Consider the following 22,050-nt stretch of genomic DNA (forward strand, 5'->3'; position numbering starts at 1 on the left):
GTGTAGGCCGTGGGTCCGCTTAGGCGGTAGCCGAGCACGGCAACCAGCTCGCGCTCTTGGTCGACAGCCTCGCTTCGGGTGTACCCAGCGTACATGGCGACGTGGTCAGAGTTAATCTTCAGCACGGTGTTCCTGTCCTCGTACTTGGCCGCCGCGAAGACGGCTGCGGCGCCAAGGAGGCAAATCTGGAGCTCGTCGCGGTTGATCTTCTTGGCCGACAGGAACCGGTCGACGAAGGAGACTGCGCGGTGGAACGATCCCGGGGCGAGGTCGTAGTGTGTGGAGAAGCGATGCATCTTGTCGATGAGGTCGGCGCGGTCCATCATCATCATCTCCCCTCCCTGTCGATGGCTGAGGTAGTCTGGCGAGGGACGTTCCATGGCCTCTGTCTCCATGGTCTGGAACGTGGCGTCGATGTCGGCGTCGTAGTCATACTGCGACGGCTGCTTCATCTTGGGCGACGTCTTGATGGTGACCACATTGGCCTCGGTGGCATCGTCGCCGTAGCTGAGCGGCGCTGCAAGCACCACCGCTGCTGCTGGTGTCCTTGGGGAGCCGTCAGAAGCATCCACCGGCATCGAAGCAAAGTCGACGGCTGGGATCCGAACGCTCCGAATACCGTGGAGAACAGCCTGGAAGTCGCTGTCCTCGTAGTCGTAGTGATAGTTGTGTCGCCGAGACCGCGCAAGAAACTCCTGAGGCGGCATCGGCAGGTCCGCGGCAGCGGGGGTGCGAGGGCGCACGGCGGCGTGTATGTCCCGAAGCAACGCGTCGATGTCGGCGTCAATGTCCATGCCATAGTCGCACCAGCACACCGCGGCAGGAGCGACCTCCGCGTGCGTCGTGGCCATCGTCGTCCTCTTCATCATGTCTGCGCCGGCGAGGCTGGGAAGGACGAAAGGAGCTACGGTGCACATGGTGGAGATCGCAGGAAGCTAGCAAGCGGTCTTGGCAGAGAACTAGGCAGTGCCTGTAGTGACGATGACGGCGACACCACCCCGGCGTGGAGTAGCAACTCGCCCACCAGCGACGTCTCCTCACCGGAGTCGACCGTCAGCAGCGAGAGTGCGCTGGCCTACTACTTCGACGGCGACGGCGTGCTCAGCTTCGATGAGTCCAAGGTCATGATGAACGCAGCAAGCAGCCTTGTGTAGCAGCAGCAGCATGCGTGCAGAAGTAGCAGCAGCGTGCGTGCATGCTCCAAACGCCTACTACAAACAAGGGCACTTACGTCATTTTGCAAGCCACTTAACATCGTTACAGGTGAAAATAGACGGTAGTGCTATTTACGGAAGAAAATTTCAACTTGGTGCCAGGTAAGAAAGTTCAAAATTTTTAGTGCAAAATATGAAAGACCGGTTTATTTCAGTGCCAAATAGATAATTCTCCCATAAAAAATAGGTCGGTCCATCCCTCCTCAACTGGAAGAGAGCCATGCTTCTTTCTCAAAGTTGTTACTGGCTCATTTTTCTCCTCAAAGATTCCAAAGAAAATTTCTTTGCGCACGTTGAAAATCTAGATTTTCTCGTTGAGGGGACCTAAGAGTTCCATAACATAAAGCAATACCATGTCGATCTTAAACATCAATTTTAGGGTCCAAAAAAATGGCATAAGAAATGCTTATCTTTCAAACGATCCATCGACAAGGACCAAAAGAGATAAGCAACCAATGTAGCGAATGTGTAAGTCACGGAAGGTTTATCTGTTCTGTAGCATACTTCAGCCATCTGCGTCTAAATGTTTTTTAGTCATCCAAGAACATCTATGTTTTAACCTATTTTTATTAATTGCACAATGTTGTAATTAGTTGCATGTTAAGGTGGACCTTTATGGCTTTTGTGGGCCTGTTATATATGGATGAGATTCGGATAGTCCTAGTCCCGGGAGCTACTTTATACTCTCTCTATTACAAATTATGAAACTTTTTTACTTTTCTAAATACATTAGTTTTACTATATATACATCTAGATATATTTATATGTTTAAGTCATAGCAAAAGAAATGAATCTGGAAAAAAACAAAACTTCCTGTAAAACTTGTACTATCTATGTATGGAGTACTTGCCACAAAAGAATTTTTATTTACAATACATCATTTGTTCACATGGTGTTGCTCTTGAATTTAGCTAATCCTCTCCTTCACTCTCTAGGAGTAGATCCCACAATGACTACACATATATAATCAACTATCTCAAAGTGCAAGGTAGAAAGAGTATATGGATGGAGCTCTGGAACTAAAATCTGACATGTTGACACTATCCTCACGTGAGACCCATAGCTCAAGATCTAAGACTATCTTCAACGGCGTACCCATCACGGCACCCAAACCCAAATATACGTCGTCCGGTGAAAAAACGTCGGTCCAACAAATTAACCAAAACAAAGACGCAGTTTGCGTCGGAGTCCAGCGGCAACCCAAATATGCCTTTCTCTCTCTCCTCGACCCAATCCTCTGCGGCGCGCGAGCTCGGCCTTGGTGACTTCGGCATCGCGGGCCCCCTCCCTCGAGAAGCTCCTCGCGCTCATGCTCGGCGGTGCGGCGCTGAGGCTCAACGGCCGCGCGCTCCCGCCGGCCGTGGCCGCGGAGGTCACGCTCTGCCGGGTCTCCAGCGGGGACGCGTACGCGTACACGAGCGCCGAACCCGTCGCTGCCGTCGAGGGCGCGCGCTTCGAGGTGCTCGCCGGGGAGGAGGTCGCGGCGGAGGGCGTTTTCTTGCGGCGTCGCGGCGGCGAGGGGTGGCGCGTGGAGTGCCGCCGGGCGCCGGTCTCGGCCTCGGCGTCCGTGTGCGTGGCAGAGGTCGTGGTGCTCACGGAGGGCGGCGTGCTGATGCAGGAGGTGGAGAGGCGCACGGAGGAGCGCGTGGCCCGGCGAGGCAGGACCGCGGCGGTGAGTCGCCGGCGCGGCGAGGCGGCTCCGCGGTGGGGCAAGGCGGGTCCGCGGCGCTTGGCGGGGCTTGGTGGGCGCCGTTCTGTTTCTCTTTTGCGTCCTCGGTTGGAAAATGGGAGTTTTGGCTGCCTATCCATTCTACTGTGTGCAACCCAATCTACCAAACGCGTCTCACGTTTAGGTCTTCCTCGTTGTAGACCGTCTAAGCCACTGAAATTCACTATGGCATATCATGTCAAGGCGCGGAGTGGTGTTCAAGATATGTTTGGATTTACTCTCTCCGTCCCAAAAAGAACGTAATCCTGTATTTCAAATCTTGTCTAAAAAAAAGTAATTCTAGAGCTAGAGATCACAATTTTCAATGGGACCCACCTATTAAAAATACCTAAAAACTACCACACTCTATCTATCCATGAGAAAAACATTCTAAAATGATAGAGGATGAGCAAATGCGTAATTTTACATGTACACTAATCTTATCTCAAAAAGCAAGATTTACATGTTTTCTAGGACGGAGGTAGTAGATGACATCCTATGATAATTTCTATGTCTTGGATGACACTCTAGATAAAAGTGTGAGAAACTAAAATTGGTATTTCGAGTGTGAGAGATCTAGATGGCATCTAAGACAAGTTTAAGAATCCAAAATGCATTTCAATAATTCAAAGACTTGAATGTCATTCTAGAATAACCTAATAAGTTCGGAAATGGCTTATGTATAGGCTTTTTCTTTGTTCCGAGTAAATTTAATAATATCAAGGGCTAGCACGCAAATGTCCTTCCCTCCTCCGTGCGCTCCTGCCTCTTGCTGCAGCAGCAACCGACAGCCGACAGTGGTATCCTCCGAAAGCAAAGGTGGCTGGCTGCGTGTCACCCCCGTGTTGGCCGGCAGCACGACCTCATCACGGCACGGCCTCCCCGAGCTCCCCTTCCACTTCCCCCCACCTCCCCACCCGCGATCTCCGCGCCGGCAGCTCGGCAGGCAGGCCTCCACGGCTCCACCACCCTCCTCTCGGTCTCCGTGCTCCCTCGCCAAACCCACCCGCCCGGGATCAATCATCATCTGACTAATAACCAACGCCGAAGCAATCCCTGGGCTCCCTCCGTCCTCCCGAGATCCGGCGCCGCCTCCGCCCTCACTGCACCAGCACCGCACGGCGGACACGTCGCCTCCCCCGCGCGATCTGATGCAGGCGCACGCGGTGGCCAGGTAAACAAGCCTCCTACTCCCGATTAATTTACTTAACCGCCGCTATATTAATACACCGACCCGCCCGGCCCCCTCCTCCTCCCCACGTCGCTCACCTTCCTCCCCTGGGACCGGCCCAGATCTCTCTCTCCCCCCGCGCTCGGGTCCTCATTCCCGAACCCTCCAATCCTTTCCCCATGCTGTACTGGCTCTGCGGCCGAATCGCTTAATCGCTTATTGGTCTCTGTGGAATCAGCGGCGATGCGGTGGAAGCTTGACTCCTCCGTCTACAAGCGCGTGCCGTCCAGGGAAACCGCCATGGAACCCGACGTCGAGACGCCAAGTTCGTACCCTGCTCGGGTTTTCCCCGTTCCTCTTACCACTGGTTAATTTATGGTGAGATTTGAATCTCATTTCCTTTTCCCATTTCCGTTTCCGTTTCCATTTCCATTTCCGCAGTGAGAATGACGGACAGCGGCAGCGGCGGTGGCGGCGCGGGGCCGTCGTGGCGCATGTCCTTGCCGCATGTCTGTGTCGCCACGCTCACCTCGTTCCTCTTTGGATACCACTCCGGGTGCGTGCCCTTCCGCCCACGTTTTCAGCACTTCTGATGGCTCTGTTGCCCTCATCTGAAACTCGTGCTCATTTGGTGCCGTGATGGTGATGACGCAGGGTGGTGAACGAGCCCTTGGAGAGCATCTCCGCTGACCTTGGCTTCGCCGGCAACACGCTTGCTGAAGGTATGTGGGCATTTCTTCAGTTAGTTCTGGTGGTTTTGGTCAGTTTATTTACTTGTTATACTCAAGTTGTGCTTGTGCTTCTGTTGGGTGCAGGGCTCGTGGTGAGTATCTGCTTGGGAGGAGCTTTTGTTGGGTGCCTCTTCAGCGGCTCCATCGCCGACGGGATTGGGCGACGCCGTGCGTTCCAGCTCAGTGCACTGCCTATGATCATTGGTGCTGCCATAAGGTAACATCATGTGCCACTTGATTTGTCTTTCTCTTTCACTAGATCCTGTCTCTGATTGGTTTAATGTTGTATTTAGTTGCCACTTGCTCGCATTCATTATTCTTTGGTTGAGTCAGTGGAAGTTGTCTGTTTTTTTGTCAAACAATTAAGTACTACTACTTGGACCTTGGGTGTACCATCTGGTGACTGCCTTGCTGGTGAATTGGTCTCTTGGACTAGTGTCCTGCTGACTGGTTGCCGGTCTATTGTTGCTTCTGTAGAATTGCTGAAAAATTGAATTGTGGGTCAAATATCTACCTCTTTTTTTTACAGGCACTGCTTGAGTAATCCATGAACTAATCGTTATGATTTTTTTTACAATTTAACTTTATTAAGATTTAGGAGATGAACCATGAATATGATGATAGTCCTGACAGCTGTGTTAGGCTACTTCATATGAGGTACGTGGGAGTCTACTTGTCGTGGTATCATGTGAGCACAGGAAGCTCCTCGCCCAGCCAAAGATACAATACAATTTTCCTTATTAACACAAAGTAACTGAACAATGATGTAAAGTAACATAATGTAATGGTCCTGTAAGAACCGTGCAGTTCTTCCAAATATGGGGTAAACTTAGTTTACCTGTTACATTTTCATGTGGGCACTGTGAAAGCTCCTTGGCCACTCATAGAAGCCCGAGAGTAAGAATATTGCTAATGATGAGAAGTAACTAAAACAATACCATACAATTGCAGTGCTCTCACCAATAGTTTGGAGGGTATGCTCCTTGGAAGATTTTTGGTAGGAACAGGGATGGGATTGGGTCCACCAGTTGCTTCACTTTATATAACGGAGGTATGTAGATCATGTTTTCTTAAATGACTATTGATAAAGTTCTCACTCATGGTTTACCTTCTATTCTGATATAATTTTCATCTGGTTCTTTGTCTATGTCCACCTCTGATGGAATGCAGGTTTCTCCTCCTACAGTGAGGGGTACATATGGTAGCTTTGTTCAAATTGCAACCTGCCTTGGAATTATAGTATCACTCCTAGTTGGTACACCTGTCAAAGATATCGATAGATGGTTAGAAGCTTTCTGTTTTAGTCCTTTACATGCCTTTTGAAGTTAATATTTGTGAAATTTATATGTACCAATGTTATTATTGCCGTTGGCAGGTGGAGAGTGTGTTTCTGGGTTGCCACTATCCCAGCGACTTTACAAGCACTTGGTATGGAGTTTTGTGCTGAGAGCCCCCAGTGGCTCTATAAGGTATTTCTGCTTTTTCACATTGCTTGGTTTCTATGCTATGTTTCTGATTTATCAAGTCAAACATGCATGTTTGTTTCTTTGGTCACCCATATGGATGCTGCTGTTTTTCTTTTACCTGTTGAAAATGGTTGGGTTACATGAATGGCATGGGTCGACGAACCTCATTTCTCATGTTGCTTCAGTATTTAGTACTGCATACTTCACAATGACTATGATGCGATATATTGATTGTCAAAGCCACTAACTGTATGCAGTGGCGAAGCTTCACATAAATGTTGGGGCCACTAGTGCTAAAATAGCCAGGTTAGCAGTGTTTAAGCATAATTAAGTATAAAACTTCAAAGCAATATGGAAAATTAGGGAGGGCCATGGCCCTTTGGTCAAGCTCTGCCAGTGACTGTATGTATGGATTGATATATGTGGTTTGTGTATGTGTGTTCTTGTGTTCGAGCCTTACCCCTTGAGCAGTGGCGTAGCTAGGAACAACTTCTAGGAGGGGCCAACTTGCCTTATGGAGATCAACGTGTACACAAATGCTAGTGTATTTAGTCACTAACTGCAAGTTTGATGCTAATTAACACCTCAGATAGCTAACAAAAAATAACAAGTAGACTGTATTAAGTACACATTACCCTGTACAGTCTCCTGTGTGTTCGATAAAAAAAAAAATTTGAGAAACTTCCAGACTCCAGAGTGATTTGATGAGGCCTGTTCTTGTATGCAGTGTGGAAGAATAAGTGAAGCAGAGATGCAATTTGAAAAGCTTCTAGGCCCCCTTCATGTAAAATATGCCATGGCAGAACTTTCTAGATCTGAAAGAGGAGATGATGGAGAAAGTGTGAGGTACTCAGAGTTGTTCTATGGTCGCCACTTTAATGGTACAAGCTATTCTGTTATTCTTTTTGTTGCATTTATGCACTTCTAATAACCTGAGTTCAGTCTGGCCGTGAAGTTTGTTCATTACAAGTCCCTTTTTTGGTACAGTTGTTTTTATTGGCGCAACGCTCTTTGCTTTACAACAGTTATCCGGCATAAATTCTGTGTTCTATTTCTCATCAACTGTGTTCAGAAGTGTGGGGGTGCCCTCTAACCTTGCCAACATATGCATGGGGATTTCAAATCTATCAGGTGCACTCAAAGTTGTTCTTATACAGTGGTATTATGTTCATTTAATCAGATGACTTATTTTTTGTGTGCTGTCTTACAGGCTCAATTGTAGCAATGCTTCTAATGGACAAGCTAGGTAGAAAAGTGCTTCTTTCAGGGAGTTTCCTTGGGATGGTAAGCGACCACGATAAATGGCACTTTCTTTATCAAAAAATTGCAAAGACTGAAAAAACAAAAAATATGTTGAACATCACTGACATCACTTCACTGGTATAGGCTTTTGCAATGGGGCTTCAGGTTGTTGGAGCAAACCGTCAGTATCTTGGTTCTACAAGTGTATATCTTTCAGTTGGTGGCATTCTGTTGTAAGTTCCAAGCGTGATACATTTTGTAGCTTAGTTATCTGTGTGTTTCATATGGAACTGAACTAATTGAAACATCTACCTCTGGTACCTCATACTAACATTCTACATTAATTTGTCCTAGATGATTATGTTCTGTCCTGCCTTTATAAAACCTGGTAATAAATGGAAGCCACTTTATATTGGCTATGAAACGTTCAGATCATGTTTTTAATTTTTTATTTTGCTTGATGTTGTCTTGACCACACCTCTACTACTTCCATTATTGATTGCTACTGTATAGGAGATTGAATTACTGGTTGATCTTTGTCTAATAGCATAGTAGATTGGTACTGTACGTGTTCCATTGTCATTCTTGATATCTGTTTTCCCTAATGATGCTGTATCACCTAAGCTGCATAGCAGTTCTCCATATGTATTTAGTGTTTACTATTTTCGAATTGGTTGAGTTGTATACCAGAAGCTAAAATTCTGTCATTTGCCTTTATGTTCATAGCACACCTGTTCTGTTTGACAATTGTGGACTTTTTTATGAGTATAACTCTATTGTACATTTTTTTGGTCCAGTTACTTACGACTAGGATTTTCGCAGGTTTGTCTTGTCATTTTCACTAGGAGCAGGCCCAGTCCCAGGACTTCTTTTGCCTGAGATTTTCCCCAATAAAATCCGAGCTAAGGCTATGGCTCTCTGCATGTCTGTACATTGGGTAAGAACTCCATGAGCCATGATATCAGGCACGCATGTGAATTGTTAGATGGAAAAGAGTAAGCATACCAGTATGGAAGAATTGTACATTATATATCTCTAAAATGTCTAGCCTTTTGTTTAGTTGATTTGGGAGCAAACTCATAAACTAACACAGAAATGAAAAGGAGCCTTATTGTGTTGAAATGTTTCTGGATTGAGGTGTGGATAGTCTAGGCTTGTATTTCATAGAGTTTGAAGCCCTTCACAGAAATATTTTTTAAATCAGGCTGTTGCCACCTTTATCCAGTTAAATTTTTGATTGATGGTAAATGGCCTAAGTGCTGATAGCACTGATAAATGGAGAGGTTGTGACAGGCTGACAGCAGCTAGATGGAACCCAGCTTTAGTCACAAGGCGTATAAGGGTGCCAAACTGTTTAATCAACCTGAATGTGCAAAATGGTTGGAGATTGGCACAGCATGTATTCTGCTAATGTTTTCTCATAAGACCATAAGAGTGTCCCCCACCTCCTGCACCTTTTGTCTGCCATTCCTTTTTTTGTTAGTATTATCTGCCACATTCCATTTCCATAGTTTTATATATGCTACATGCCTACATACCACATGAAAGTATTGAAAGTTAATTTGGAAGTTTGTAGTTGGTGCTGGTACTTGAAATTTCAACTCATAATTTTGATTTATGCCAGAAGTACTCTGTATAGGATAGAGTTTGCCTTTAATCTCTCTAAAAAATGTTTTGGTCTTTGGGTTTCTTGTTGTTAGATGAGTATCAACTAACTAGTCAGTAGTCACTAGTGACTATGGGCTAAAGAAAAAACTTTTTTCTCCTAACAATTAAAGTCCAAACTAGCAAGAGTGGTCTTCACTTGTGCTTGTTTTTTATAGATGGTTTTATCCATGTTTCTTGAGTTCTTTTTTCAGAATTAAATAATATCTACTCATTGACATCCAATCCTTGAATGCAACTTTGGCAGATCGTGAACTTCTTTGTTAGTTTGCTGTTCTTGCGTCTTCTGGAGCAACTTGGTCCACAGCTTCTCTACACAATATTTTCGTCAGTCTGCGTGGTAGCCTCAATATTTGTGCGGCGCCATGTGCTAGAAACAAAGGGAAAGACTTTACAAGAGATAGAAGTTTCACTCCTGCAACCACAATAAAGGTACACCTTGGTTAACTTTATCATCTTACATTGATGAATTGCACAGGAGTTGAGCTGACTCAAACGCAAGATGCTTAGTTGACAATTTTGATGATAAGGCCATGTGAATAGGAAGCATGCCCAGGAGCGCCTTACCTTTTCATAAACTGGATTCACAGGCCGACCGCTACTCATTGCAGGTATATATTTTACGTGACTGGAATCTGGGGCTACGCTGTTTGCTGAACACAAACAAGCTGGCCCTGCAGCATGAAGTCATCTCTTGAGAACGGAAACGCTCTACAAATGGTCTCAGGGAAGTTCCAGATATGCGCCTGCGACCGCCAGGGCGTTTCCATAGATCATGTACTGAAGTTATGCCTGTATAGCCCACCCTAGATAGGATTCATGCTTGTGTTGTCATCTGTTCCATCTATATACGCCTTAATATATCAGTAAAAAAAAGGCACTACTGTTTGACCGTTGATGAGCACAGTTGAAACAAGGAACTATCATTTACCTTGCATTAGATGTGTGTACCCAGTAAATATACTCCGAATAATAACACTGCATGCAGATGCCTTGTTAGACGGAAACGCTCTGTTCCAGCTCTAACGCGTCTTGAGAAATTCTTTTTTTATTCCGTCTTGAGAAATTCTAATTCGGCATCGTGTGAATATATCCGGTCAGAAATCGGGAACGTAACACCACAGCCCGTCTGCCGCCTCCATGAGTTCATGCCTAGCTTACTGCATCGAGGCTGCGTTCGCTGAGAAACGTTTTAGGATGATGATATGGGTAGGGCGTTCATTTCGTCCAGATAATGCTGTGGGTGAGGCGTCTATTTCGTCCGGACGCATGTTTGGGTCTCGACGTCCCAACGGCCCAGCAGGCAATACTGTTATCCACACAGAAATAAAAATAAAAAATCGTCGCTCTCACCTTCTCGAACAACTGCTGCTTCCTCATCCATTCTTCAACCAACTCACCACGCCCGCACGACAGCGGCCGCAAATGCAGCGGCATGCTGCACCGCGTCCAAGCACCGCTGCCTGCTTTCCTGTCTCCCTACCGCCACTCACCACTCGCCGCCGAGTTCTTCGAGCCGACACGGCGTGGTCCACGGCGACTACTCCGATGCGGCGTTCTTCACCATGCCCAGCTGCTTTGTCTGCCGCCATCCTTCCTCTCCACTGCACCTGAGCGCCAATTGTTGGCTACTGCAGTTCCCCACCCGGTAGGCCATGTGGTTGTCGGCGGCGCCATGCATTGTTTGAGGTGTGTTTCAGAAGTTGTTTCCAAGTGTTTCATCTATATGTTGCGTATGTTGCAATGGCTATATACATATGTTGCAAGTATATGTTTCAAGTGTTTTAATTGTTTCATACGTATGTTTCACGCGTTTCATCTGTATGTTTCATGTGTTTCATCTGTATGTTTCGTGTGTTTCATTTTGATTTTGCAAAAGGATATGATGTTGCACATGTTGCAATGGCTACACACGTATGTTTCAAGTGTATGTTCCATAAGTTTCATCTGTTTTAGACGTGTGTTGCAAATGTATGTTTCAAATGTTTTAGCTGTTTCAGATGTATGTTTTATGTGTTTCATCTAGATGTTGCAATGACTATACAAGTATGTTTCAATAGTATACTGCATATGTTGTAACGGTCGGACGGATGTTGCAGAGGAGATAAGACGTTAGGACAGGGGAAGGGGCGCAGCCAGAGATAGAGCGCAGTGGAGGACGGGGGCGCGGTGGGGATAGGGCACCGTGGCGAGGGGAGGAGCGCGGCGCGGCGGGGGAGGAGTAGGCGTCATAGCTGTGTCCGGACGCGGGCCCGTGATGTCGAGCGCTAGCCCTGCCGAACATTTTACTCTCCGCAGCATTACAAACTCAGCACCTCGTGGCAGCAGACTCCGGGCCTATTCGGTATGGCTTCAACTTCTATTACATTACGTGAAACTAAAAATAATGACTACCTTTGCTTTAGCGGTTCTTAGTTTATTTATTAAAAAGCTGGGGGTAGAGCCACCCGGAATTCTATCAAACAAGACCTCGATATTAGAGTGTTCGAAGCAATTCTATCAATTGAGATTGTCACAGTTAGAGCCACCCATTCGAAAACATGTAACAGTTGGGAATTGATAACTGATATCTAGAACACCGAACTACACAAGTGTTACTCCCACGCTACACAAACATAATGCTGTGTAATTCACAGTTAATATAGCATTTCTAGAGCTCTGGAAAAAGACTAGCCAAATCATTGATTATTCTAGGTGTCAAAAAAGAGTGGAGAGCTAGTTTTGTGTCTTTCTCCTACGGGTGTACTCTCACAATTCCAAATTATAAGTTATTCTAATTTTTTTTGAGAGTCAAAGCATCTTAAATTTGACCTCGGGTATTCGAACCCGAAAATCCGTGGGCAAAAACCAGACCCTGAAACCAAAACCGCTAGACCCAAAATCCGAGGATATTTGATCCGAACCCGACCCCTGACATTCCTATTCGTCCTCACTGTGGCAGAACAACGTAATTTAACTGAATCCCGAGCGTACTTGTCATCATTTGACATTAAGATATTGTTTAATGCAAATAGAACGGTTACACATCGGCAATGGAAAATGGGTCGTTGATTACCAATTTTGTTTGGTTCGATCGTTAAGGAGGGCGCGAGCGTGAACGCTTTCCACCCACAAATCGGGCGTAACCAACGCACTGAAGGCCCATGTCCATTCTCGCCCTATCCGATTACATCCCCTAGAACAAACAATAATCGGCACAACTAGTTAGCGGTGTGAGCAGATCACGCCACAAAATGAGCCAACCAAACATCATGTAAGTAGCTGAGTGGTCAAGTCAAATCTGATAAGCTATCAAGCACAACCACAGAAAGAACTGAAAACAATCTATTTTCTTCTTGCCTTGTGACCTCCGGGAGTAATCTTTGACTGACTGACTATATCAGTATATGACATTCACTGGTCCTCGCAAAAAATACAGATACTCTCGAAATGGGGGCCTAACAAATGGCAACTTGTTTTGTGCTGGCATTTATTTCTTTTTTTTTGAGGGGAAGCTGGCATTTATTTCTAAAAAAAATATATAAATAAAAACAATTCTCATCTCAAGTTTTCGTAACCCAGTGAGTGCTGGGCCTACCTGCGATCCAGTCGAGCAGCTAGCTCCATCCGCCGGCCCAGCAACCAGCCCAGAAAGGCACAAGCCAGAGCGCCGGCGGGCAGCGGCCCTCGTGCGTCCGGCCATTCACCAATTCGTTCGCCCCCTTCCTCTCGCTTCTCTCCTGTCCCGAACTCGCCTAGTGACCCCAGTGGCCTAGTCAAATCAAGGGGCGGCGCGGCGAATTGGCACGAGAGGCGGGCAAGTGGGGCGTGGGGGCGTGACCACACGCGAGCAAACTCTAACTCGGTTGCCGCCAGCCGGCCAGCGTTTCTCAGGCAGATAGGCGATAGGCGGGCAGGCATTGCACAGTTCACAGTTGTGCGCGGGACAGGCTACAGCGGCCAGCGGGAGTCCGGCGGCAGCAGCACAGCATGTATTTGACATTTGAGTAATTGACTGTTTCAGTAATTTAGTTATGTTAAGAGAACATCAGGAGCTCGAATCTGCTGTTGATATTTCGAACACCCAACTGAATGTTTTCGATTCAGGCTGCATTCTTGCTGGAATGCTGTTGATAGTCTACAATTTTTTTTCTCGAATACGCAAAAGATTTGCGTATCATTGTAATTAAGGAGAAGAGTTTAATAACCATACAAACGACACGCTTCTGATGAGCGCCCTAGGTGATCTTACGGCGTTGACTGGACCTTCCTAGCGGACTATTTCAACATTCGATATTACATAAATGGTATACAACCGATAGTCTACAAATTTTCAAGTGAAAAGGGTTCAACCCTTCATGTTTAGTATTGAGACCTGCAATTTGAAGGTTTTTTGGTGAAAACGGAGTCCATCTTTTGGTTAGATCTGAAGAGAAAAACGGCCAATGCAGCGAATGTGCTTTTATATTGTTTGGCGGGTGACTGTGCATTTGCAGTTCACCCTCTGCAAATTGGTTGCCTTGTCTTCTACTGTGTCAACAATTATCTGTTAAGAATTGACTAGTCATTTAATAAGATATAGGTGGTTTTTGTTTGGACAACAAACGATATTATATTAGCAGCAAGATGCTGAAAGTATGGTTACATCTTGCAAATGTACAGAGGTCAGTGCATCCACTTGTGTGCACTGGTGATGGTGATTCAGGTTAGAGCACACAGGCTCAGGAAGTGAACCAGAATCAGGAAAAGCCTGTCTAGCTAGAGCGTCCTGTTGATCTTGAAGATCCTTGCCTGTCGATGAAGTGTGCTGTTGGTGAATATTTGTGTGAAGCACTTGATTCTCCAATCTGGAGGATGAGTGAGGTCTGATTGATTAAGAAAACCAACCAGTTGCTGGCAATCTGATAGGAAGACAGTGTTGTTGAACACCATGGCAGCAATGGCTAAGGCAGCAGCCTCAGCCATGATCACCGATTGGGCACGTGACATGTGCGCCTTGATATATATTGTTTGCGCTGGTTGTATCTGCGTGTTGACAAAGAAAATTCCCAGGCCGGCCATTCTTGATGGCAGCGATGGGTGGTCAGGAGTTGTTGATGCATCAACGTAGCATCTGACGCCTGGAACTATTGTCGGCATGTGGAGGATGAACCTGTTCGTCTGCGGGTTACTCCGGCCCTGGATGGTGTCGCCTTCCTGGTTCCTGGGAGCAGAAGGCAAAATCATACCTGGCATTCTGTAGTTGTTGTCTGGTGTTGGGGTTGGGCGGCTGGCAGTGGTTGTGGCTGAGAGTGGTCTCTCCCTGTTCGCCAAGTCTGTTAGTGGAGGTACTGTGAGTTGAGGCTGTGTGTCGATGCCTGCTTGCTTAGTGCTGATATGCGCAGCCACAGCGTGGTGTACCTGCCAAGGAGTCCAAGTCTTCCTTTGGAAGCAAGTGTCATTCCTCGCCTTCCACTAATACCACAAGGTGATTAGAATTTTGTGAAATACAGCATTAGGGGTCAAGTTGGAAATAAAAGCCTGCAGGGTTAATTGGACACCGTCATTCTCCTGAGGTAGATTATCAGTTCGGAGAGGTGGATTGGAGGAGAACCAAACCGCCCGAGGTAGGTGACAATGGGAAAAGAGGTGGGTGTTATCCTCCACTGCACCACAGGCTGCACATTGTTTATCACTGTTAGTGGAGTACCTTGCTGCCCTTTCAGCAGTGGCGAGTGCCCATCGAATTAGTCTCCAGGTAAACGCCTTGATTAGCGGGGATAATTCTTTGCTTTTCCAGGCCCTCTGCAATATCTGGGTAGCCTGAGGCTGTATGCTTCTGGATCCTTGATTTGGAAGTTGGATGACTGACTGGGAACTGAGGTGCCTATAAATATTTTTAGTGGATCATTGACCATTCTTGGATGGGATCCACCTCAGAATATCCTGCTGGTCACTATTGACAAGGTTAATATTAGTGATTTCTTGAACCGCCTGGTTATAAAAAATACTTGCTATAAGGTTCACATTCCAGGAACGAGAGTTAGGAACCCAAAGTTCAGAAACAGTAGCAAGAAGGGGTAAAGTAGTGACCGGTAAATGCATGCGGTCATGAATAGAATCCCAAAGGGAACACCATGGAGTGGACCAAATGGAGCTATTACCTGCATGGAGTTGGTAGATAGAATTGGCGCATAGATCCTTTTTAACCTGCAAAATAGAAGACCAGAAGACGAACCGAGGCCCATTGGTATTGGCAGTCCAGAAAGGACCATTGTGGTAATACTTGGCCTTAACGACAGAGGAGAGGAAAGGTTTTTTGTTAGTGGCTATGTCCCAAGCAGCGTGGGTGAGAAGGCTTTTATTGACCATGTAAAGGTCCCTAATACCCAGCCCTCCATTTTCCTTCGTCTGGCAGATATCTTCCCAAAAACGGAAAGCAATAGGGGACGTTGGGTTGTCATCCTGAACTCCAGCCCACCAAAATCTCCTGATGATGGCATTGATCTTCTGAATAAAGGACTTGGAGAAAAGAACAGTGGACATATAGTACACAGGGATGGAAGAAAGGACAGATTTAATATAGGCCAGTCGCCAGCATGGTTAAGCTTGTTTGCCTTGACAGTAGTAAGCTTGGCCCTAAACTTATTGATAATAAACTCGTAAGCTTTGTTCCTATCATTATGATTAAAAATAATGGGACGACCCAAATGCATGGTGGTGGGGAGAAGGTCAGGAACAGGGAAGATGTCCTTGATCCTGGCTTTCGTAGTACTATCAACATTCTTGCTAAACATAATCGAGGACTTCTGGAGATTGGGAACTTGATCGGACAGATTGCAGAACTCCTGGAGGATATTGCGAATGTTGGTAGCCTCCTGCACCGAGGCCTTGCCACAGAGAATAAGATCATCAGCAAAGAGAAGGGAGTGGATGGGAGGGCAGCCCGGACCAAGAGTAACTCCCGAAAGGTTGGAAGTGAGCAGGTTATGTTGCAAGCGAATAGAAAGCTCATTGATGGCAACCACAAATAGGTAAGGCGACAGAGGGCAGCCCTGTCGAATACCATGCTGAGAGGAGAAAGCAGCAGTAGGCTCCCCATTGACAAGGATAGAGAATGTAGGAGAGGAGATACAGGCACTAATCAGGGGAATGAAACTGGCCTGGAGACCCAAACGCCGAAGCGCAGCATCAATGAAATCCCACTCCAAGCGATCGAAGGCTTTAGCAAGGTCCAGCTTAAGGAGGAAAGCTTGCTGGGTCCAATTCTTAAGGGTGAAGGAGTGGATAATCTCCTGGGTAATAACTATATTGGAGAAGATATGCCTATTCTTAATAAAGGCGGCTTGGGATTGGTCATGGGGAGATGAGGCTTCAGTCTATCAGCTAGAGATTTAGCAATAACCTTATAAATGACATTACAGAGGCTAATCGGCCTGAAGTCAAGTTTGGTTCACCTCTGGTTGCATAAAAGCTAAGGTATAGAAGTCACGTATGGTTAGACCATGTCTATCCCTGACCGATGGTTTAGTGTTTGGTGTTCTTTATGAACAAAAGTTAATGGAATTTGTTTTTTGTGCAACTCTTTTCATTTCATATAGGAAGGGCTCAAATTATTACAGCACCTATTTGCTGTTCCCTCCCTCCCCTCTCTCTCCGGCCTTATCCCTTGCTAGTTGACTGTCGTAATACGGATCAAGCGCATTTAATTTGCTATGGCAGCTTCCTCGCAAAAACTTAAAGAAAGAAAGAATTTGCTATGGCAGCTAACAAAGATGTCAAACAGAGGAAGATTATCGAAAATCATGCAAGAAATATAAGCCATAACGTTTGGTGAACTGAGTGTGGTACTCAATTGATTGAAGATTGACAAGCTGTTGTTGCTATTCTTCACGAGTTACTTCCTTTTTGCTTACCCTTGAATACTGAGTTACCTTGCGTCTTGGTGGTTATAATACTCATGGTAGCAGGGTTAGTTTTGGTCATTCTCTAACTGAATAAATCGCAATTGCTTGTTTTGTGTTCATTGATGTTTGATTGCAATTTTCCAATCATTGATCTTAAGAAAAGTTACAATTACATCTTGGGTACTGAAATGTGATAGCTTTCACACCATCAGTTATCTCTCAAGCAGCTGTACTGCTCAGTACACCTCCTGTATATATAATTGCCCATTCTGGTACTCTTCAATGAAGGGCGGGCCTGGTGCAAGCGGTAGAGTCTTACCGCCTATGACCGGAAGGTCCCGGGTTCGAGTCGCGGTCTCCTCGCATTGCATAGGCGAGGGTAAGGCTTGCCACTGACACCCTTCCCCAGACCCCGCTCTCTGCACTGGGTACGCCCTGTTACTCTTTAATAACTGATAACATTTCCTTTTGGTGGTTAAAGAACTGTTGTTAACTGGGCTGTTTTTAGCCATTTGGTAATTTAATAGGTCAGGTATCCTGATATTGCCATGTGTTTGTTTCTAATGTTCAGGTGCATCAACCACCAATGTTATCTGGTCGTCTATTAATTGGGTTGAACGAGGCAGCTCATGGTTGAAGTGACCATGCCTGACCCTGAGGGAGGTTCAGCCGCTGCAGATTCAAGTGTTCCATCAGGTGCTGCTGCCTCAGCTTCCTCAGCTGCTCCAGATGTTTCAACCCTTGTTGAAAAGGCAATAGCAGTGCTGCCATTAGATCTTGCTGCCCAAGCTCAAGATCCCAAGAGAAAGGCTCGATCTCAAGACCCAGGATGGAAGTATGGGTGGTGGCCAGATCCTATGAAGAAGGATTTTGTGCAGTGTGTATTTTGTAAGAAGATAGTTCCTGCAGGAATAAGAAGGTTCAAGCAGCACCTTGCTGGCGGTTATATGAATGCAGAAAAGTGCCCAAAAGCACCTAAACTAGTTAGGGAAGAGATGCATGATTACCTGAAGAAGAACATAAGGACTGTATTGAAGAAGAACACAAGGACTGTATTGAAGAAGAACACAAGGACTGTATTTGTGCAAGTGGCCAAAGATGGTGAACAAGAACAAGATGCAAATGAAGAGAGTGAAGGTGAACAAGCTGCTGAAGCTGAACCAGTAAGAGTACCAAGTTCGGGGACAAAGGTTAAGCAGGAAATAACGAAAATTGCTCAAGCTTCCATCACTTCTTTTGCTGCTGCTGTTCCACCTAGACCACAAACTCAAAAGGCATCCAAGTCAGTTAGTGCCATGCTATGCAAGACATCAGAAGAGGTAGTTGTAGAAAGGCATAGATCGAAGACATCTCAACCTACTCTAGAGCACTACACAGAAAAAGACAAGGAGGCCAAACAGGTTGTTGATGACCATGTTGCTGATTTCTTCTATGGAAATGCCATACCTCTCAACGTCATTAACTCGAGAAGCTGGGAGATTATGCTTGAGTCCATTGGGCAATATGGTCCTGGTTACCACTCACCAACATACCGTGAGATTAGGGAACCTTTGCTTGAAAGGGCTATCAACAGGACAACAGAACCGAGGAAGAAGCACGAGGAAGCTTAGAAAGAATATGGTTGCACACTCATGTCAGATGGTTGGACTGATACTAGTCATCGCCACCTCATCAGATTTCTTGCCAATAGTCCAGCAGGGACCTTTTTTGTGGGATCAGTGGATGCTACAAGTGAGATGGCAGATGCACAGATGTTAGCAGATTTGTTGGAAAAGCAAGTTGACAAGATTGGGAAGGAATATGTGGTGCAGGTTGTCACTGACAATGGGGTCAATTTCAAGGCAGCAGGAAGGATCCTAATGGAGAGGATCCCACATTTGTTTTGGACACCTTGTGCTGCCCATTGCTTGAGTTTGATGTTGCAGGACATTGGCGAAATAAAGGATTTCTGTACTGCCATCAATGAGGCAAAGAAAGTGTGCAGATTTCTCTACAAACATGATAGGCTTCTTGATCAAACAAGACAGAAATTAGGTGCAGATCTTGTAAGGCCAGCTGTGACTCGCTTTGCTACTTCGTACCTCACATTGGCAAGCATGTATAAGCACAAGAATGGTCTAAGAAACTTATTTGTTAGTGATGAATGGCATGCTAACAACTTGTCTACTACTTTTGAAGGCAAACAAGCTGAAAATATTGTCCTTTCAATGCCATTTTGGACTAGAGTAGAAAATTGCCTAAGAGCTTCTCAACTACTTCTCATTGCTCTAAGGATAGCAGGCAGAGATGACACACCCGCAGCTCCTGAGATTATGACAGCCATGGATGTTGCAAAGAGCTCCATCAAAGATGCTTTAAAAGAGAGTCCAGATTTACTTAAAGAGGTAATGGTGTGCTATGAGAAGAGGTGGGAAAACCAAATGGAGCAACAGCTGTATGGGGCATCTCTGTTCTTGAACCCATCCAAGTTTTTTGCCATAAGGGAAAAGGACAAGAGACAAGCTACAAGGCTAAGGTCCATGTTCAACGATGTTTTATGTAAGATGGTGATTGATGACAATGAACTGACCAAGATTAGCAATCAGGCTTATGAGTATGAGAGGTCCAAAGGTGATTGCTTCTCAAGGCCAGTAGTCATAAGCCATAGAGATAAAAGAAGCCCATGTAAGTTTTCCCAACTAAAGTTTCTTTACCTTCTCAGGCTTCTCTTTGGTTATAATGAACTGATTAATATCGAAATATGTTGCAGTCCTTTGGTGAGGTTCATTTTGTGGCCTAGCGTATGAGCTCCAAAGTTTAGCAAAAAGAATAACCAGTCTTTGTTGTTCAACATCTGGTTGTGGGCGTGATTGGAGTGCTTTTGCCAATGTAATTACTACTACTGAGTAATTTGAGTTTTGTAGCAATATTGCTTGCAGACCGTTGTGATTTTACAGTGTTTTTTGTGCAGGTCCACAACAGAAAGAGAAACAGATTGGAGTATAAGAGGTTAACTAAATTGGTATATGTTAGTTACAACCGAAAGATGTCAAATAAGTTTAAAAAAACTAGAGAGCTTGGCTCCAAAGGAAAGATATGCAGCCCCCTCTTGCTTGAAGAATTTGAATGGGAAAATGAATGGGTGGATGAAAATTGTGAGTCAGTTCATGCAGCTCTTGGTAATGAGTTGACTTGGGCTAATGTGCATGAAACTATTGGAGCAACTGAGAGCCTACGAGGTCGTAACTTGCCTAGGGCTGCTGCTGCTCGTGCAGCAGCCTCTGTTAGCCAGACTTATGCTAGGAGGAGGAAGCGTCCAAGGAACACAGCAGCTGCTCCAGACATCACTGAAGAAGATGACAGTGACCATGATAGGAGAGATGTAGCACAAGAGCAGCAAGTTGAATCTGATTCTGAAGCAGGAATGGAACAGGATGAAGACTCTAGTGGACCTGCAACAGCTGGAGATGCAGGCAGCTTTCATTTGAATGTTGATTTGCTTATTTAGATCAATAGATGGCAGCCTTGCTATTTGTGTTGGACTACTTAATGTTGATGTGTTGTCAGCTGAGCACTGAAGCTTTTTATCATTTGATGACATTGTTTGTTTACTCATGTATGCTCATGCTGGCTGCTATGGTACCTATTTTATTATGTTTATGTGCTGATTCTCTTGTGCGGTTGTGATCTACTACATATTGTTGCTCCTTTCTGATTTCCTTGTTTCACCAAATCAGCAAGAATGTGGAGATTTGGACTAGGATCTGGAGTTCTCGACAATGGAGGAGTACTTTCACAAGTAAGTGACCAACTTCTAGTTCTTTTATACCCTTGCTGCTTGATTCATACAGTTGTACTCTATAGTATATGTCGTGGAATGTACAGGATGACCAGGACTGACTAGGCCCTATTAGCCAGACTAGTTGTTGACTAGCCGACTGTATAACACTATCAACCATTCAATTATTAGCTTAAGGCATGCAATACTTCTTGGAAATTGGAACAATATGGTTATTAGCTCCTGATTTTGTAAAGTGGAATCTGTTTTGGTGCAATCATTTGTTTAGAAAATATTTCCCTTTTAAATTTACTAGCTGAAGGGATATTAGAAATTAGAAATTTCATAGGAAACTGAAGATTATGGAAATCATCTTATGGTGTTTTAGATAGCGTAATATATTCCATCAAAAGAAATGTCTTGTATTCTGATACATGATTAGCTCTTGCTTTCGAAAAGATTAGTGCTTAGATTTTGAGGTCCTTTTTGTAACTAATGTTTTTGAGAACTTGGTTGAAACTTGAAAGTTTTGGTACCTTGCTAGTGTTACCAGGTGTTAAGCTTCAAGTGTTTCTTTTGCTTCCTCTGTTATATTTGTATATATACTTGGTTACACAAACCAAGGCAGATGTGGGTGAAATTTATGGCAACTTTGAACAGAAGGCGTTCAGTAGCAGTGCTAAGTTAATACCATCACATTCGATCTTTTGTAGTATATAAATGATTGATTGTTTTTTTCCTTCTTTCACACAGTATTCCCCCCCCCCCACCCACCCTTCTTTCACACAGTAATGATATTCATTTTGCAGTTCATCCATGATGATGATGAAATATAAAAGCGGGAAAGAGTGCAATAAGATCCACAAGGAACTAGAGGATGAGTATGGAGAGACACGGTTCTATATGCCCCTAAATTTTTTGATCTTCAGGCTGCTGGGATATGGCTTTCACCTATAATAAGCCCTAATCGGTATCTAGCATTCTATACATGTTCCCAATTTTCAGACATTTATGAGTGTTATATATGATGGCATGTGCTACTCCTTACGAGACCTAATGGCTCAAAAGATGCTCTTACTTCTGCTAATTTGAATTGGAGACGAAGCACTTTGGTCACCTGATTTAGTACATCCTATGCAGCTGGCATGCATTTTGGGCTTATACCAATGCAAAATCATAGGCAAAGGACAAATGTGGGGTATGTATAAAAGCTATCGGACCGGGGTCATGG

At 45.1% G+C, this 22,050-nt stretch overlaps 3 protein-coding genes across 4 annotated transcripts; all 3 read left to right on the forward strand.

Annotated features, from left to right (window-relative positions):
* Positions 1-1,280: 1,280 nt before the first annotated feature.
* Positions 1,281-3,470, forward strand: LOC136476212 (uncharacterized). The gene has a single exon (XM_066473966.1). It carries the CDS (start codon positions 2,524-2,526, stop codon positions 3,184-3,186), a length of 663 nt encoding a protein of 220 aa, XP_066330063.1. The 5' UTR covers positions 1,281-2,523; the 3' UTR covers positions 3,187-3,470.
* A 378-nt stretch (positions 3,471-3,848) lies between these two features.
* Positions 3,849-10,216, forward strand: LOC136476209 (probable plastidic glucose transporter 2). Of its 2 annotated transcripts, XM_066473963.1 has the most exons (15): positions 3,849-4,096; positions 4,332-4,418; positions 4,535-4,649; positions 4,748-4,815; positions 4,909-5,041; positions 5,776-5,875; positions 5,995-6,107; positions 6,200-6,293; positions 7,018-7,171; positions 7,278-7,421; positions 7,501-7,574; positions 7,677-7,765; positions 8,355-8,469; positions 9,445-9,629; positions 9,809-10,216. In XM_066473963.1, exons 2-14 carry the CDS (start codon positions 4,337-4,339, stop codon positions 9,625-9,627), a joined length of 1,464 nt encoding a protein of 487 aa, XP_066330060.1. In that variant the 5' UTR covers positions 3,849-4,096; positions 4,332-4,336; the 3' UTR covers positions 9,628-9,629; positions 9,809-10,216. The 2 variants fall into 2 exon arrangements, with proteins under 2 accessions (XP_066330060.1, XP_066330061.1); XM_066473964.1 differs by lacking the exon at positions 3,849-4,096 and having other exon boundaries at positions 4,182-4,418.
* A 102-nt stretch (positions 10,217-10,318) lies between these two features.
* On the forward strand, positions 10,319-20,761 carry LOC136476210 (uncharacterized). Its single transcript, XM_066473965.1, has 5 exons — positions 10,319-10,886; positions 11,297-11,541; positions 17,634-19,726; positions 19,812-19,930; positions 20,013-20,761. Exon 3 carries the CDS (start codon positions 17,692-17,694, stop codon positions 18,670-18,672), a length of 981 nt encoding a protein of 326 aa, XP_066330062.1. The 5' UTR covers positions 10,319-10,886; positions 11,297-11,541; positions 17,634-17,691; the 3' UTR covers positions 18,673-19,726; positions 19,812-19,930; positions 20,013-20,761.
* Positions 20,762-22,050: the final 1,289 nt, after the last annotated feature.

The sequence above is a fragment of the Miscanthus floridulus genome, chromosome 8 (assembly GCF_019320115.1).
Source record: "Miscanthus floridulus cultivar M001 chromosome 8, ASM1932011v1, whole genome shotgun sequence".
NCBI lineage: Eukaryota > Viridiplantae > Streptophyta > Magnoliopsida > Poales > Poaceae > Miscanthus > Miscanthus floridulus.

Coding starts and splice junctions, on each gene's coding strand:
- LOC136476212 (XM_066473966.1), top strand. CDS start 2,524: ATGCTCGGCGGTGCGGCGCTGAGGCTCAACGGCCGCGCGCTCCCGCCG.
- LOC136476209 (XM_066473963.1), top strand. CDS start 4,337: ATGCGGTGGAAGCTTGACTCCTCCGTCTACAAGCGCGTGCCGTCCAGG. Junction 6,294..7,017: donor GCCCCCAGTGGCTCTATAAG/GTATTTCTGCTT, acceptor TCTTGTATGCAG/TGTGGAAGAATAAGTGAAGC. Junction 7,172..7,277: donor CTATGGTCGCCACTTTAATG/GTACAAGCTATT, acceptor TTTTTGGTACAG/TTGTTTTTATTGGCGCAACG.
- LOC136476210 (XM_066473965.1), top strand. CDS start 17,692: ATGGTTGAAGTGACCATGCCTGACCCTGAGGGAGGTTCAGCCGCTGCA.